At 51.8% G+C, this 15,402-nt stretch overlaps 1 protein-coding gene across 2 annotated transcripts in view; it reads right to left on the reverse strand.

Annotated features, from left to right (window-relative positions):
* PELP1 (proline, glutamate and leucine rich protein 1) overlaps nt 1-15,402 on the reverse strand; it is a 36,823-nt gene that overhangs the window by 11,933 nt on the left and 9,488 nt on the right. For both annotated transcript variants that reach the window (XM_072920599.1, XM_072920598.1), the window contains exons 5-12: nt 13,227-13,298; nt 13,018-13,077; nt 11,097-11,247; nt 8,259-8,388; nt 7,076-7,163; nt 4,800-4,888; nt 1,876-1,989; nt 304-454 (exon numbers count right to left, since the gene is read on the reverse strand). In XM_072920599.1, the coding sequence (XP_072776700.1) occupies nt 304-454; nt 1,876-1,989; nt 4,800-4,888; nt 7,076-7,163; nt 8,259-8,388; nt 11,097-11,247; nt 13,018-13,077; nt 13,227-13,298 (855 nt within the window). The remainder of the gene's footprint in view (nt 1-303; nt 455-1,875; nt 1,990-4,799; nt 4,889-7,075; nt 7,164-8,258; nt 8,389-11,096; nt 11,248-13,017; nt 13,078-13,226; nt 13,299-15,402) is intronic.

Genomic DNA, 15,402 nt, shown 5'->3' on the forward strand with positions numbered 1-15,402 from the left:
GGTCAAGGGAGAATTTGGGAAGGATTTTGGAGTCAGGTGGATTTGGGGGGGTTTGAGGAGGGGATTTTGGAGGAATTTTGGGGTTTAGGGGGGGAATTTGAGGGGATTTTGGGGTAAAAAAGGGCGTTTTTGGGTGGAAAAAGATGATTTTGGGGTGAAAAAAGTGCAGTTTTGAGGTAAAGAAAGGAGATTTTTGGGGTAAAAAAGGACGGTTTTGGGGTGAAAAAGGGAGGTTTTGGGGAAAAAGGGAAATTTTGGGGGGAAAGGGCGATTTTGGGGTAAAAAAGGGGGATTTTGGCTGACCTTGGCCCCCTCGCTGGGGGGGCTGATGTCGCTGATCAGGTGGGACAGGAGAACCTCGCCGGGGGTCCCGGGGCCCTGCAGGACCCCCGAGGCCGCGCCGGCCACCTGCACCCAGAGCTCCAGGACCTGGTACAGGCGGCTCCGCACCGCCCTGGGCACCCCAAAAACCCCAAAAACCTCAAAAACCACCCCAAAAACCCCAAAAAACTCAAAAAACCCCAAAAAACCCCAAAAACCTCAAAAACCCCCAAAAAAACAGCCCAAAAACCCCAAAAATCACCCCGAAACTGCCCCTGCACCCACAGCTCCAGGACCTGGTACAGGCGGCTCCGCACCGCCCTGGGAACCCCAAAAACCTCAAAAAACACCCCAAAAACCCCAAAAACCTCAAAAACCACCCCAAAAAACAAAAAAAACCCTCAAAAAACACCCCAAAAACCCCAAAAAACAGCCCAAAAACCCACCCCAAACCCCCACCTGCACCCACAGCTCCAGGACCTGGTACAGGCGGCTCCGCACCGCCCTGAGCACCCCAAAAATGAACTCAGGGATCCCAAAAACCCCAAAAACCACCCCAAAAAACCCCAAAAACACAAAAAACACCCGAAAAACACCAAAAACATCAAAAATCACCCCAAAACCCCCAAAAAAACAGCCCAAAAACCCACCCCTGCACCCACAGCTCCAGCACCTGGTACAGGCGGCTCCGCACCGCCCTGGGCACCCCAAAAATCAACTCAGGGACCCCAAAAACCCCAAAAACCGCCCCAAAAAACCCCAAAAACCCCAAAAAACACCCAAAAACCAGCCAGAAAAACCAAAAAATCACCCAAAAACCCACCCCAAACCCCCCTGCACCCAGAGCTCCAGCACCTGGTACAGGCGGCTCCGCACCGCCCTGGGCACCCCAAAAATGAACTCAGGGACCCCAAAAGTGCCCCAAAAATCCCAAAAACCTCAAAAAACCCCAAAAAACAGCCCAAAAACCCCAAGAAACACCCCAAAAAACAACCCAGAAAACCGCCCAAAAACCCCCAAAACCCCCAAAAAACCGCCTGACCCCCCCCCAAAAAAACCCAAAAACCACCCCAAAACCCCCCCCAAAAAACAACCCAGAAACCCCCCCAAAAAACGCCCAAAAAGCCCTCAAAAAACCCCCCAAAACCACCCCCAAAAAACCAACCCAAAAAACCCCAAAAATCACTCAAAACCTCCCCCCAAAAAAACCACCCTTAAAAAACCACCAAAACCACCCCAAAACCCCCAGGGCTCCGACCACCCTGGGGACCCCAAAAATCAACTCAGGGACCCCAAAAATGGGTTCAGGGACCCCTTCCCCAGCTGATTTTTCCCATTTTTTGGGATTTTTTTCCCATTTTTGGGATTTTTTCCCCCTTTCCCAGCTGATTTTTTCCCATTTTTGGGATTTTTTTCCCCCCTTTCCCAGCTGTTTTTTCCCTTTTTTTTTGTGTTTTTCCCCATTTCCCAGCTGTTTTTTCCCGTTTTTTGTGTTCTTTTTCCCATTTTTGCGGTTTTTTTCCCATTTTTGGGTTTTTTCCCCCAATTCCGTACCCGAAGGGTCTCTCCTGCCCGGGGGGAGGGTCCCGGGGGCCGCTCCAGGAGCTCAGAACCTGCGGGAAGAGGCGGCCCAGGAGGGACCCCCAGCGCACCAGGCGGGCTCCGCACCTGAAATTCCCAAAATTCCATCGGAATTCCCAAAATTCCAACGGAATTCCCGAAAAAACCACACCTGGAACTGCCCAAAATCCCCCAAAATCCCCCCAAAATGCCCCAAATCCCCCCAGGAGGGACCCCCAACGCACCAGGCGGGCTCCGCACCTGAAATTCCCAAAATTCCGTCGGAATTCCTGAAATCCCAACGGAATTCCCGAAATTCCATTGGAATTCCCGAAAAAATCACACTGGAACTGCCCAAAATCCCCCCAAAATGCCCCAAATCCCCCCCAGGAGGGACCCCCAGCGCACCAGGCGGGCTCCGCACCTGAAATTCCCAAAATTCCATCAGAATTCCCAAAATTCCAACGGAATTCCCAAAAAAAACACACTGGAATTGCCCAAAATCCACCAAAATCCCCCCAAAATCCACCTGGAACTGCCCCAAATCCCCCCCAGGAGGGACCCCCAGTGCACCAGGCGGGCTCCACACCTGAAATTCCCAAAATTCCATCGGAATTCCCGAAATTCCAACTGAATTCCCAAAAAAAACCACACTGGAATTGCCCAAAATCCCCCCAAAACCCCCCCAAAATCCACCTGAACTGCCCCAAATCCACCTGGAATTCCCAAAATCCCCCAAAATCCACCTGGAATTCCCAAAATCAACCTGCAATTCCCAAAATTCCAATGGAATTCCCGAAATTCCAACAAATTCCCAAAAAAACCACACCTAGAATTGCCCAAAATCCCCCAAAATCCTCCCAAAATGCCCCAAATCCCCCCAGGAGGGACCCCCAACGCACCAGGCGGGCTCCGCACCTGAAATTCCCAAAATTCCATCAGAATTCCCGAAATTCCAACAAATTCCCAAAAAAAACCACACTGGAATTGCCCCAAATCCATCAGAATTGCCCAAATTTCCCCCAAAATCCCCCAAAATCCACCTGGAACTGCCCAAAAATCCGCCTGAAATTCCCAAAATCCCATTTTAATTCCACAAATCCACAGGGAATTCCCTAAAATTCCAGGGGAATCCCCCCGGGATCCCCAAAAATTCTTCAAAATCCACCCGAAATTCCCAAAATCCACCCGAAATTCCCAAAATCCACCCAGAATTCCCAAAATCCACCCAGAATTCCCAAAATCCACCCAGAATTCCCCAAAATCCCGTCTGGGATTGCCCAAAATGCCCCAAAATCCACCGGAAGTTCCCAAAATCCACCTGGAGCCCTCTGAGCATCCCCAGTTCCCTCCCAGTTTATCCCAGTATAAACCAGTTTATCCCAGTATAAACCAGTTTATCCCAGTCCCCTCCCAGTCCCTCCCACTATAACCAGTATAAACCAGTTCTCTCCCAGTTTATCTTAGTCCCCTCCTGGTCCCATTCCCAGTTTATCCCAGTATAAACCAGTCCCATTCCCAGTTTATCCCAGTTTATCCCAGTCCCCCCAGTTCCCCCCAGTTTATTCCAGTATAAACCAGTAGAACCCAGTCCCCTCCCAATCCCTCCCACTATAACCAGTATAAACCCGTCCCTCCCAGTTTATCCCAGTCCCATTCCCAGTTTATCCCAGTCCCTCCCAGTATATCCCAGTATAACCCAGTCCCATTCCCAGTCTGTCCCAGTCCCTCCCAGTTTATCCCAGTCTAAACCAGTTCCCTCCCAGTTTATCCCACTCCCCTCCCAGTATATCCCAGTATAACCAGTTCCCTCCCAGTCCCCTCCCAGTCCATCCCAGTCCCATTCCCAGTCCCCCCCAGTCCCTCCCAGTATATCCCAGTATATCCCAGTATAACCCAGTCCCTCCCAGTCCCATTCTCAGTCCCCCCCAGTTTATCCCAGTCCCCTCCCAGTCTCTCCCAGTATAACCAGTATAAACCAGTTCCCTCCCAGTTCATCTTAGTCCCCTCCTGGTCCCATTCCCAGTTTATCCCAGTATAACCAGTCCCCCCAGTCCCCTCCCAGTCCCCCCCAGTCCCATTCCCAGTATATCCCAGTTTATCCCAGTCCCCCTCAGTCCCTCCCAGTTTATCCCAGTCCCATCCCAGTATAACCAGTCCCCCCCAGTCCCATTCCCAGTCCCCCCCAGTCCATCCCAGTATATCCCAGTATAACCCAGTCCCATTCACAGTCCCTCCCAGTCCCTCCCAGTATATCCCAGTATAACCCAGTTCCCTCCCAGTTTATCCCAGTCCCTCCCAGTCCCCCCCAGTTCCCTCCCAGTTTATCCCAGTCCCCCCCAGTCCCATTCCCAGTCCCTCCCAGTATATCCCAGTTCCCCCCAGTCCCATTCCCAGTATATCCCAGTATAACCAGTCCCATTCCCAGTCCCTCCCAGTCCCCCCCAGTCCCATTCCCAGTCCCTCCCAGTATATCCCAGTATATCCCAGTCCCCCCCAGTCCCATTCCCAGTCCCTCCCAGTATATCCCAGTATAACCCACTCCCATTCCCAGTATATCCCAGTATAACCAGTCCCATTCCCAGTATATCCCAGTATAACCAGTTCCCTCCCAGTTCCCTCCCAGTTTATCCCAGTCCTTCCCAGTCCATCCCAGTCCTTTCCAGTATATCCCAGTATAACCAGTCCCATTCCCAGTTTATCCCAGTCCCTCCCAGTCTATCCCAGTCCCATTCCCAGTCCATCCCAGTCCCTTCCAGTCCCTCCCAGTATAACCCAGTCCCTCCCAGTTTGTCCCAGTCCCCCCCAGTCCCTCCCAGTCCCATTCCCAGTTTATACCAGTATAACCAGTCCCCCCCAGTCCCCCCAGTCCCTCCCAGTCCCATTCCCAGTATATCCCAGTATAACCAGTGGCTCACGCCAGCAGCAGCGCCCCCAGCACGTCCAGCACGTCCAGGTGCACCTGAGGCAGCAGCAGCCCCCGCAGGGGCCCCTCCCCGAACCAGTTCTGGGGGCACAGAACCAGTACAAACCAGTTCAAACCAGTACGGACCAGTACAGACCAGTACAAACCAGTACAGACCAGTACCAGTCACTTTAAGTTGAAATAAACCAGTTTAAATTGGGATTAAACCACATTCTGTTGGAACAAACCAGTTTAAATTCCTAGAAAGGAGAACAAACCCGAATAGTATAAACCAGTAAGGACCAGTTCAAACCAGTTCAAACCAGTATAAACCAGTACAAACCAGTACCAGTCAGTTTAAATCGAAATAAACCAGTTTAAATCAGAATTAAACCCGTCTCAGTTGGAATAAAACGGTTTAAATTCCCAGAAAAGAGAATGAGCCTGACCAGTATAAACCAGTAAGGACCAGTTCAAACCAGTACAAACCAGTACAAACCAGTACAAACCAGTACAGACCACTACCAGTCACTTTAAGTTGAAATAAACCAGTTTAAATTGGGATTAAACCACATTCTATTGGAATAAACCGGTTTAAATTCCCAGAAAAGAGAACAAGCCTGACCAGTAGAAACCAGTAAGGACCAGTTCAAACCAGTACGGACCAGTACAGACCAGTACAAACCACAACCAGTCAGTTTAAATTGAAATAAAACGGTTTAAATCAGAATTAAACCCATTTCAAATTGGAATAAACCAGTTTAAATCCTCAGAAAGGAGAACAAACCAGACCAGTATAAACCAGTAAGGACCAGTAAAAACCAGTAAAGGTTTTTGGGGGGTTTTAAGTCGGATTTTTGTTCTTTTGGGACGGATTTTTGGGGCAATTTCAGATTTTTTGGGGGATTTTGGTTTGGGGTTTTTTGGGGGGGTTTTGGGGTTTTTTTGGGACGGATTTTTTGGGGTAATTTTGGGGAGAATTTGTGGTAATTTTGGGGTGATTTTTGGGGTAATTTTGGGGTGAATTTGGGGTAATTTTGTGTGATTTTGAGGTGATTTTGGGGTGATTTTGGGGTGATTTTTGGGGTGATTTTGGGGTGATTTTTGGGGTAATTTTGGGGTAATTTTTGGGATGATTTTGGGGGTGAATTTGTGGTAATTTTGGGGTGATTTTTGGGGTAATTTTGGGGTGATTTTTGGGATGATTTTGGGGTAATTTTAGGGTAAATTTGGGGGCAATTTTGGGGTGAATTTGGGATGATTTTGATGTAATTTTGGAGTAATTTTGGGGTGATTTTGGGCTAATTTGGGGGTGAATTTGGTGGCGATTTTGGGGTGATTTTGGGGTCATTTTTGGGGTGATTCAGGGTGATTTTTGGGGTGATTTTGGGTTTTTTTGGGGTGACACTCAGGACATGTTTTAAGAAGGTTTTTGGGGTAATTCAGGGTGATTTTGGGATGATTTTGGGGTGATTTGGGTTTTTTTGGGGTGACACTCGGGAGATGTTTTAAGAAGGTTTTTGGGGTGATTTTGGGGTGATTTTAGGGTGATTTTGGGGTTTTTTGGGGTGACACTCAGGAAATGTTTTGGAAAGGATTTTGGGGTGATTTTTGGGGTAATTCAGGGTGATTTTGGGGTGATTTTGGGTTTTTGGGGTGACACTCAGGAGATGTTTTGGGAAGTTTTTTGGGGTCATTTTTGGGGTAATTCAGGGTGATTTTGGGGTGATTTTGGGGATTTTTGGGGTGACACTCAGGGAATGTTTCAGGAAGGATTTTGGGGTGATTTTTGGGGTAATTCAGGGTGATTTTGGGGTGATTTTGGGGTTTTTTGGGGTGACACTCAAGAGATGTTCTGGGAAGGTTTTTGGGGTGATTTTGGGGTGATTTTTGGGGTGATTTTGGGGTTTTTTGGGATGACACTCAGGACATGTTTTAAGAAGGTTTTTGGGGTAATTTTTGGGGTGATTTGGGATGATTTTGGGGTGATTTTGGGGTTTTTTGGGGTGACACTCGGGAGATGTTTTAAGAAGGTTTTTGGGGTGATTTTGGGGTGATTTGGGGTGATTTTGGGGTGATTTTGGGTTTTTTTTGGGGTGACACTCAGGACATGTTTTAAGAAGGTTTTCGGGGTAATTTTTGGGATGATTTGGGATGATTTTTGGGGTGATTTTGGGTTTTTTTTGGGGTGACACTCAGGAGATGTTTTAAGAAGGTTTTTGGGGTGATTTTGGGGTGATTTTGGGATGATTTTGGGGTGATTTTGGGTGTTTTTGGGGTGACACTCACCAGGTTCTTGGTGGTGACGTTGAGGGCGCGGCAGACGAGGTCCAGAATGTCCTGAACTGGGACGGTGACGGGGGCCACGAAATCCTTACTGGGAACGGGGAGAGCGTCACTGGGAGCCACTGGGAGGGACTGGGGGGGACTGGGATGGACTGGGGGGGACTGAGAGAGGGTTTGGGGTTACTGGGGGGGACTGGGAGGAGGTTTGGGGTCACTGGGAGGGAATTTGGGGTCACTGGGAGGGAATTTGGGGTCACTGGGAGGGACTGGGAGGAACTGGGATGGGATTTCGGGTCACTGGGAGGGGATTTGGGGTCACTGGGAGGGGGTTTGGGGTCACTGGGAGTGACTGACAGGGGACTGGGAGGGACTGGGAGGGGACTGGGGGGGACTGGGAGGGGGTTTGGGTTTACTGGGATGGACTGGGAGGAACTGGGAGGGACTGGGGGGGACTGGGAGGGAATTTGGGGGTCACTGGGAGGGACTGGGAGGAACTGGGAAGGACTGGGAGGGACTGGAGGGGGATTTGGGGGTTACTGGGAGAGGGTTTGGGGTCACTGGGAGGGGGTTTGGAGGGACTGGGAGGGGATTTGGGGTCACTGGGAGGAACTGGGAGTAACTGGGAGGGGGATTTGGGGTCACTGGGATGGACTGGGAGGAACTGGGAGGGACTGGGAGAGGGTTTGGGGTTACTGGGGGGGACTGGGAGGGGATTTGGGGGCACTGGGAGTAACTGGGAGGGAACTGGGAGGAACTGGGAGGGGATTTGGGGTCACTGGGAGAGGGTTTGGGGTCACTGGGAGGGACTGGGAGGGACTGGGGGGGAATTTGGGGTCACTGGGATTAACTGGGGGGAACTGGGAGAGGATTTGTGGTCACTGGGGGGGGTTTGGGTTTACTGGGATGGACTGGGAGGAACTGTGAGGGACTGGGAGGGAATTTGGGGTCACTGGAGAGGACTGGGAGAGGGTTTGGGGTTACTGGGAGGGGGTTTGGGGTCACTGGAATGGACTGGGGGGGGACTGGGATGTACTGGGAGGGGTTTGGGGGTTCCCAGGACGGATTTTGGGGTTTTTGGGTGGAATTTGGGGGAATTTTGATGAAGATTTTGAGGTTTTTGGGTGGATTTTGACGGGGATTTTTGGTGTTTTGGGGTTTTTGGGGTGAATTTTGGGGATTTTGGTACCTCAGGAGCAGCCGGAGGACGCGGCAGAGCCCCGAAAATCTCGAGTGCAGGGTCAGGACCCCCCCGGCGTCGCCGTCCTGGGGGGGGGGCAGCAGCAGCTCCACCCCGGGACCCTCATACGGGAGCGGGTCTGGGGCAAAAAACCCCAAAAGTCACCCCAAAACCACCCCAAAACCACCCAAAATCACCCCAAAATCATCATCTCCCTTCAGCAGCCCTGTAAGACCCCAAAACCACCCCAAATCCCCCCCAAATAACCACAAAACTCACCCCAAAATTCTCATTTTTCTTTAACAGCCCTGTAAGACCCCAAATCTCCACCAGATCCCCCCCAAATGACCCAAAATTCCCCCTAAACCTCCCAAAATCCCTCCAAATTCCCTCAAAATCCCCCCTAAATTGCACCAAAATTCTCCTAAACTACCCCAAATCTTCCCGTCGTGACCCCAAATCTCTTGTAACCCCCAAAATCCCCACAAACCACCCCAAATCCCCCACAAATTACCCCAAATCCCCCCCAAACCATCCCAAATCCCCCACAAATTACCCCAAATCCCCCGCAAACCACCCTAATCCCCCCCAAAATGACCCCAAATCCCCCCGAATGACCCCAAATCCCCCCCAAACCACCCCAAATCTCCCCAAAATGGCCCCAAATCCTCCCCAAACCTCCCCTAAACCACCAAATCCCCATGAACCACCCCAAATCCCCCTCAAATGACCCCAAATCCCCCCCAAACCACCCCAAATCCCCCACAAATTACCCCAAATCCCCCCAAACCTCTCCTAACCCCCCAAATCCTCCCCAAACCATCCCAAATCCCCCACAAATCTCCACCAGATCCCCCAAAATGACCCTAAATCCTCCCCAAACCTCCCCTAAACCACCAAATCCCCATGAACCACCCCAAATTCCCCCTCAAATGACCCCAAATCTCCCTGAAATGACCTCAAATCCTCCCCAAAAGCCCCCAAATCCCTCTCAAAAAACCCCAAATCCCCCAAATCCTCCCCAGATCACCCCGAAATCCCCCCAAATCCCCACCAAATGACCCCAAATCCCCCCCAAATCCCCCCAAATGACCACAAATCCCCCCGAATGACCCCAAATCCCCCCTAAACCCCCATAAATGACCCCAAATCCCCCCAAAATGATCCCAAATCCCCCTGAAATGATCCCAAATCCCCCCGAAATGACCCCAAATCCCCCCAAAATCCCCTCAAATCACCCCAAATTCCCCTCACCAGTTTCACAGCCCTCGAAGAGAGCCCCCAGCAGCCCGTGCAGGGTGGCCAGCAATGCCCAAAACCCCCATAAACCACCCCAAATCACCCCTAAATCCCCCCAAAACCCCCATAGACCACCCCAAATCCCCCTGAAATGACCCAAAATCCCCCCAAATCACCCCAAAATCCCCTCACCAGTTTCACAGCCCTCGAAAAGGGCCCCCAGCAGCCCGTGCAGGGTGGCCAGCACGCCCCAAATCCTCCCCAAACCAACCCAAAACCCCCATAAACCAACCCAAATCCCCCATAAATGATCCCAAATCACCCCCAAATGACCCAAAATCCCCTGAAATCACCCCAAAATCCCCTCACCAGTTTCACAGCCCTCGAAGAGAGCCCCCAGCAGCCCGTGCAGGGTGGCCAGCAGCCTCTAAATGCCCCCTAAATCCCCCATAAATGACCCCAAAACCCCCATAAATGCCCCCAAATCCCCCCAAAATGACCCAAAATGACCCAAAATCCCCTGAAATCACCCCAAAATCCCCTCACCAGTCTCACAGCCCTCAAAGAGAGCCCCCAGCAGCCCGTGCAGGGTGGCCAGCAATGCCCAAATTCCCCATAAATGACCCCAAATCCCCCCGAAATGCCCCCTAAATCCCCATAAATGACCCCAAATCCCCCCAAAATCACCCCCAAATGACCCAAAATCCTCTCAAATCACCCCAAAATCCCCTCACTGGTCTCACAGCCCTCGAAGAGCGCCCCCAGCAGCCCGTGCAGGGTGGCCAGCAATGCCCAAATTCCCCATAAACCACCCCAAATCCCACATAAATGACCCCAAATCCCCCCGAAATTACCCAAAATAACCCCAAATCACCCCAAATCCCCCTCACCGGTCTCGCAGCCCTCGAAGAGAGCCCCCAGCAGCCCGTGCAGGGTGGCCAACAATACCCCAAACCACCCCAAATCCCCCCTAAATCCCCCATAAATGACCCCAAATCCCCCCCAAATGACCCCAAATCCCCCCAAATCTCCCCAGAATGACCCAAAATCCCCTGAAATCACCCCAAAATCCCCTCACCAGTCTCACAGCCCTCGAAGAGAGCCCCCAGCAGCCCGTGCAGGGTGGCCAGAATGCCCCAAATCCTCCCCAAATGCCCCCAAATCCCCCATAAACCACCCCAAATCCCCCCCAAATCCCCCCAGATGACCCCAAATCCCCCCAAAATGACCCCAAATCCCCTGAAATCACCCCAAAATCCCCTCACCAGTTTCACAGCCCTCGAAGAGAGCCCCCAGCAGCCCGTGCAGGGTGGCCAGCAGCCTCTAAATGCCCCCCAAATCCCCCATAAACCACCCCAAATCCCCCCAAATGATCCCAAATCCCCCCAAAATGACCCAAAATCCCCTGAAATCACCCCAAAATCCCCTCACCAGTCTCACAGCCCTCAAAGAGAGCCCCCAGCAGCCCGTGCAGGGTGGCCAGCAATGCCCAAATTCCCCATAAATGACCCCAGATCACCCCGAAATGCCCCCTAAATCCCCATAAATGACCCCAAATCATCCCGAAATTACCCAAAATCCCCTGAAATCACCCCAAAATCCCCTCACCAGTCTCACAGCCCTCAAAGAGAGCCCCCAGCAGCCCGTGCAGGGTGGCCAACACTCCCTGCAGCTCCTGGTGCCAACACTCCGTGTGCCGCAGCCCCTGCGAGAATCCTCGGCCCAGCGCCGGCAGCAGCGCGTAGCACTCACAGGCCAGCTGGAAATGCACAAAAACGGGGTCAGGAACCCCAAAAACGGGGCTGGGACCCCAAAATTCCGATCCGGGGACCTCGAAAACCCCCAGAAACTGCCCTAGAAACCCCCAAAACTGCCCCAGAAGCCCTGGCCCACCACGTAGCACTGGCAGGTCAGCTGGAAATGCACAAAAATGGGGTCAGGAACCCCAAAAACGGGGTTGGGGACCCCAAAAATGGGGTTGGGACCCCAAAATTCTGATCCGGGGACCTCGAAAACCCCCAGAAACTGCCCCAGAAACCCCAAAAACTGCCCCAAAACTGCCCCCAAATCCTCTAAAACTGCCCCAGAACCACCAGCCCAGCACACAGCACTGGCAGGTCAGCTGGAAATGCACAAAAACGGGGTGAAGAACCCCAAAAATGGGGTTGGGACCCCAAAATTCTGATCCGGGGTCCTCGAAAACCCCCAGAAACTGCCCCAGAAACCCCCAAAATCTCCCAAAACTGCCCCAAAATCCCCCAAAATCTCCCAAAACTGCCCCAGAACCACCAGCCCAGCACACAGCACTCACAGGCCAGCTGCAAATGCACAAAAATGGTGTCAGGAACCCCAAAAACGGGGTCAGGAACCCCAAAAATGGGGTTGGGACCCCAAAATTCCGATCCGGGGACCTCAAAAACCCCCAGAAACTGCCCCAGAACCCCCCAAAATCCCCCAGAAACCCCCAAAACTTCCTCAAAGTCCCCCAAAAATCCCCCTAGGACACCTCAAAACCCCCAAAATCCCCCCAAAAAGCCCCCAAACCCTCCCAAAACCCCCTCCAAACCCTCCCAAAAAACCCAAACCCCCCAAAATCCTCTCCAACCCCCCCAAAAAATCCCAAATCCCCCAAAAAACCCCAAAAAATCCCAAGCCCCCCAAAACACCCAAAATCTCTTCCAAACCCCCTAAATCCCCCAAAATCCCCTCCAAACCCCCCCCCAAAAAAACCTCAAAGTCCCCTCCAAATCCCCCCAAAAAATCCCCAAAATCCCCTCCAAACCCCCCCAAAAATCCCCAAAATCCCCTCCAAAAAAACCCCAAAAAACCCCAAACTCCCCCCAAAAAAAACCCAAAAAATTCCAAAACCCCCCAAAATCCCCTCCAAGCCCCCCCAAAAAAACCCCTAAAAATCCCAACCCCCAAAAACCCCTAAAATCCCCTCAACACTCCCCAAAAAAATGCCAAACCCCCCCCCAAAAAAACCCCAAAAAATCCCAAAACCCCCCAAAACCTCCCCAAAATCCCCTCCAAACCCCCCCTCCAAACCCCCCAAAAAATCCAAAACCCCCCCAAAACCCCCAAAATCCCCTCCAAACTCCCCAAAAAACCCCCAAAAATCCCCCCAAAAAACCCCAAATCCCCTCCAAACCCCCCCAAAAAACCCCAAAGCCCCCCAAAAAACCCCCAAACCCCCCAAAGCTCCCCACAAAAATCCCCCCAAAAAATCCCAAAAAATCCCAAATCCCCCCAAAAAACCCCAAAAAACCCCAACTCCCCCCCCAAAAAAACCCCAAAATCCCCTCCAAACCCACCAAAAACCCCCAAACCCCCCAAAACCCCCACAAAAATCCCCCCAAAAAATCCCAACCCCCCCCCAAAAATCCCCTCCAAACCCCCCCGAAAAACCCCCAAAATCCCCACCAAATTCCCGCAAAAACCCCAAATCCCCCCAAAAAAACCCCAAAAATCCCCAAAACCCCAAAAACCCCCAAAATCCCCCCAAATCCCCCCAAATTCAGGGTCCCACCTGCTGCAGCCGGGGGCTGTCGCTGTCGATGCGCGACAGGAAATGCGCCGCCAACTTCCCCTAAGGGGGGGAGGGGAGGGGGAATTTGGGGAGGGGTCCCGGCCCCGGGACCCCCCAAACCCTCCCCAAATTCCCCCAAATTGCCCCAAATTGCCCCAAATTGGGGAGGGGGCTCAGGACCCCCGGGGGGATTTGGGGGGGGGTCTCACCCTCATGGAGCCGCAGGCGCCGGGGTAGAAGGAGAGGCAGGACTTGATCCCTTCCAGCGTGGAGAGCTCGCACTGGGGGGGAAAGGGGTGAGACCCCTCCCCAAATTATCAGAGACCCCTCCCCAAATTCATGGGGACCCCTCCCCAAATTATTGAAATCCTGAAATTGTCGGAAATCCCAAAACTTCCACCCAAAAAATGCCCCAAATCCCATCCAAAATGGACACTTGGGGGGGAAAAGGGGTGGGGGGGGGAAAGGGGCTGAGACCCCTCCCCAAATTCAGGGAGACCCCTCCCCAAATTCACAGAGACCCCTCTCCAAATTCACAGAGACCCCTCCCCAAATTCCTGAGGTCCCAAAATTCCCAGAAAACCCAAAAATTCCACCCAAAAAATACCCCAAATCCCATCCAGGATGGAAACTGGAGGGGGAAAAAGGGGTGAGACCCCTCCCCAAATTCATAGAGACCCCTCCCCAAATTATCGGGGAGCCCTCGACCCCTCCCCAAATTATTGGAATCCTGAAATTGTCAGAAATCCCAAAAATTCCACCCAAAAAATGCCTCAAATCCCATCCAAAATGGACACTTGGGGGGAAAAGGGGCTGAGACCCCTCCCCAAATTCAGAGACCCCTCCCCAAATTCATAGAGACCCCTCCCCAGATTCAGGGGGACCCCTCCCCAAATTATTGAAATAATGAAATTGTCAGAAATCCCAAAAATTCCACCCAAAAAATGCACCAAATCCCATCCAAAATGGACACTTGGGGGGGAAAGGGGGTGAGACCCCCCCCCCAAATTTAGAGAGATGCCCCCAAATTTATGGAGACCCCTCCCCAAATTATCAGAGACCCCTCGACCCCTCCCCAAATTATTGAAATCCTGAAATTGTCAGAAATCCCAAAAATTCCACCCAAAAAATCCTATCCAGCATGGACAGCTCGCACTGGGGAGGGGGGAAAGGGCTGGGACCCCTCCCCAAATTCAGGGAGACCCCTCCCCAAATTATTGGAATCCTGAAATTGTCAGAAATCCCAAAAATTCCACCCAAAAAATGCCCCAAATCCCATCCAGGATGGAGACTGGAGGAGAAAAGGGGTTGAGACCCCTCCCCAAATTATCAGAGACCCCTCCCCAAATTATTGGAATCCTGAAATTGTCAAAAGTCCCAAAAATTCCACCCAAAAAATGCCCCAAATCCCATCCAAAATGGACACTTGGGGGGGAAAGGACTGAGACCCCTCCTCAAATTCACAGAGACCCCTCCCCAAATTCACAGAGACCCCTCCCCAAATTATCAGAGACCCCTCCCCAAATTATTGAGGTCCCAAAATTCCCAGAAATTCCACCCAAAAAATGCCCCAAATCCCATCCAAAACGGACACTTGGGGGGAAAAAGGGGATAGGACCCCTCCCCAAATTCAGGGAGACCCCTCCCCAAATTCATGGAGACCCCGAAGCCCCCAGACCCATTTTCAGCCCCCAGACCCATTTTAACTCCATTTAACCCTTTCCATTCCCCTTTAAACCCCCTCAAATCCTCGTTTTTTCCCATTTTAATCCCATTTTTTTCCAATTTTAACCCGTTTTTCCCAATTTTATCCCCCAGGCAGAGCCCCACAAAGCCCCCAGACCCATTTGAAGCCCCCAGACCCATTTTATCCCTGTTTAACCCTTCTTATTCCCCTCTTAACCCCCCCTAATCCTCATTTTTTCCCACTTTAATCCCATTTTTTCCAATTTCAATCCCATTTTCCCCAATTTCACCCCTTTAACCCACCTAAACCAACTCCCCCGAAGCCCCCAGACCCATTTGGAGCCCCCAGACCCATTTTAGCCCCATTTAACCCTTTCCATTCCCCTTCTAACCTCATCTGTAAGTCTCATTTTTTCCATTTTAATCCCATTTTTTTCCAATTTTAACCCGTTTTTCCCAGTTTTATCCCCCAGCCCGAGCCCCCCGAAGCCCCCAGACCCATTTCCAGCCCCCAGACCCATTTTAGCCCCATTTTAGCCCTATTTAACCCTTTCCACTCCCCTCTTAACCCCCTCAAATCCTCTTTTTTTTCCATTTTAATCCCATTTTTTTCCAATTTCAACCCGTTTTTCCCAGTTTTATCCCCCAGCCAGAGCCCCCCGAAGCCCCCAGACCCATTTCCAGCCCCCAGACCCATTT

The sequence above is a fragment of the Taeniopygia guttata genome, chromosome 32, assembly GCF_048771995.1.
Source record: "Taeniopygia guttata chromosome 32, bTaeGut7.mat, whole genome shotgun sequence".
In the NCBI taxonomy this organism is placed as follows: Eukaryota; Metazoa; Chordata; class Aves; order Passeriformes; family Estrildidae; genus Taeniopygia; species Taeniopygia guttata.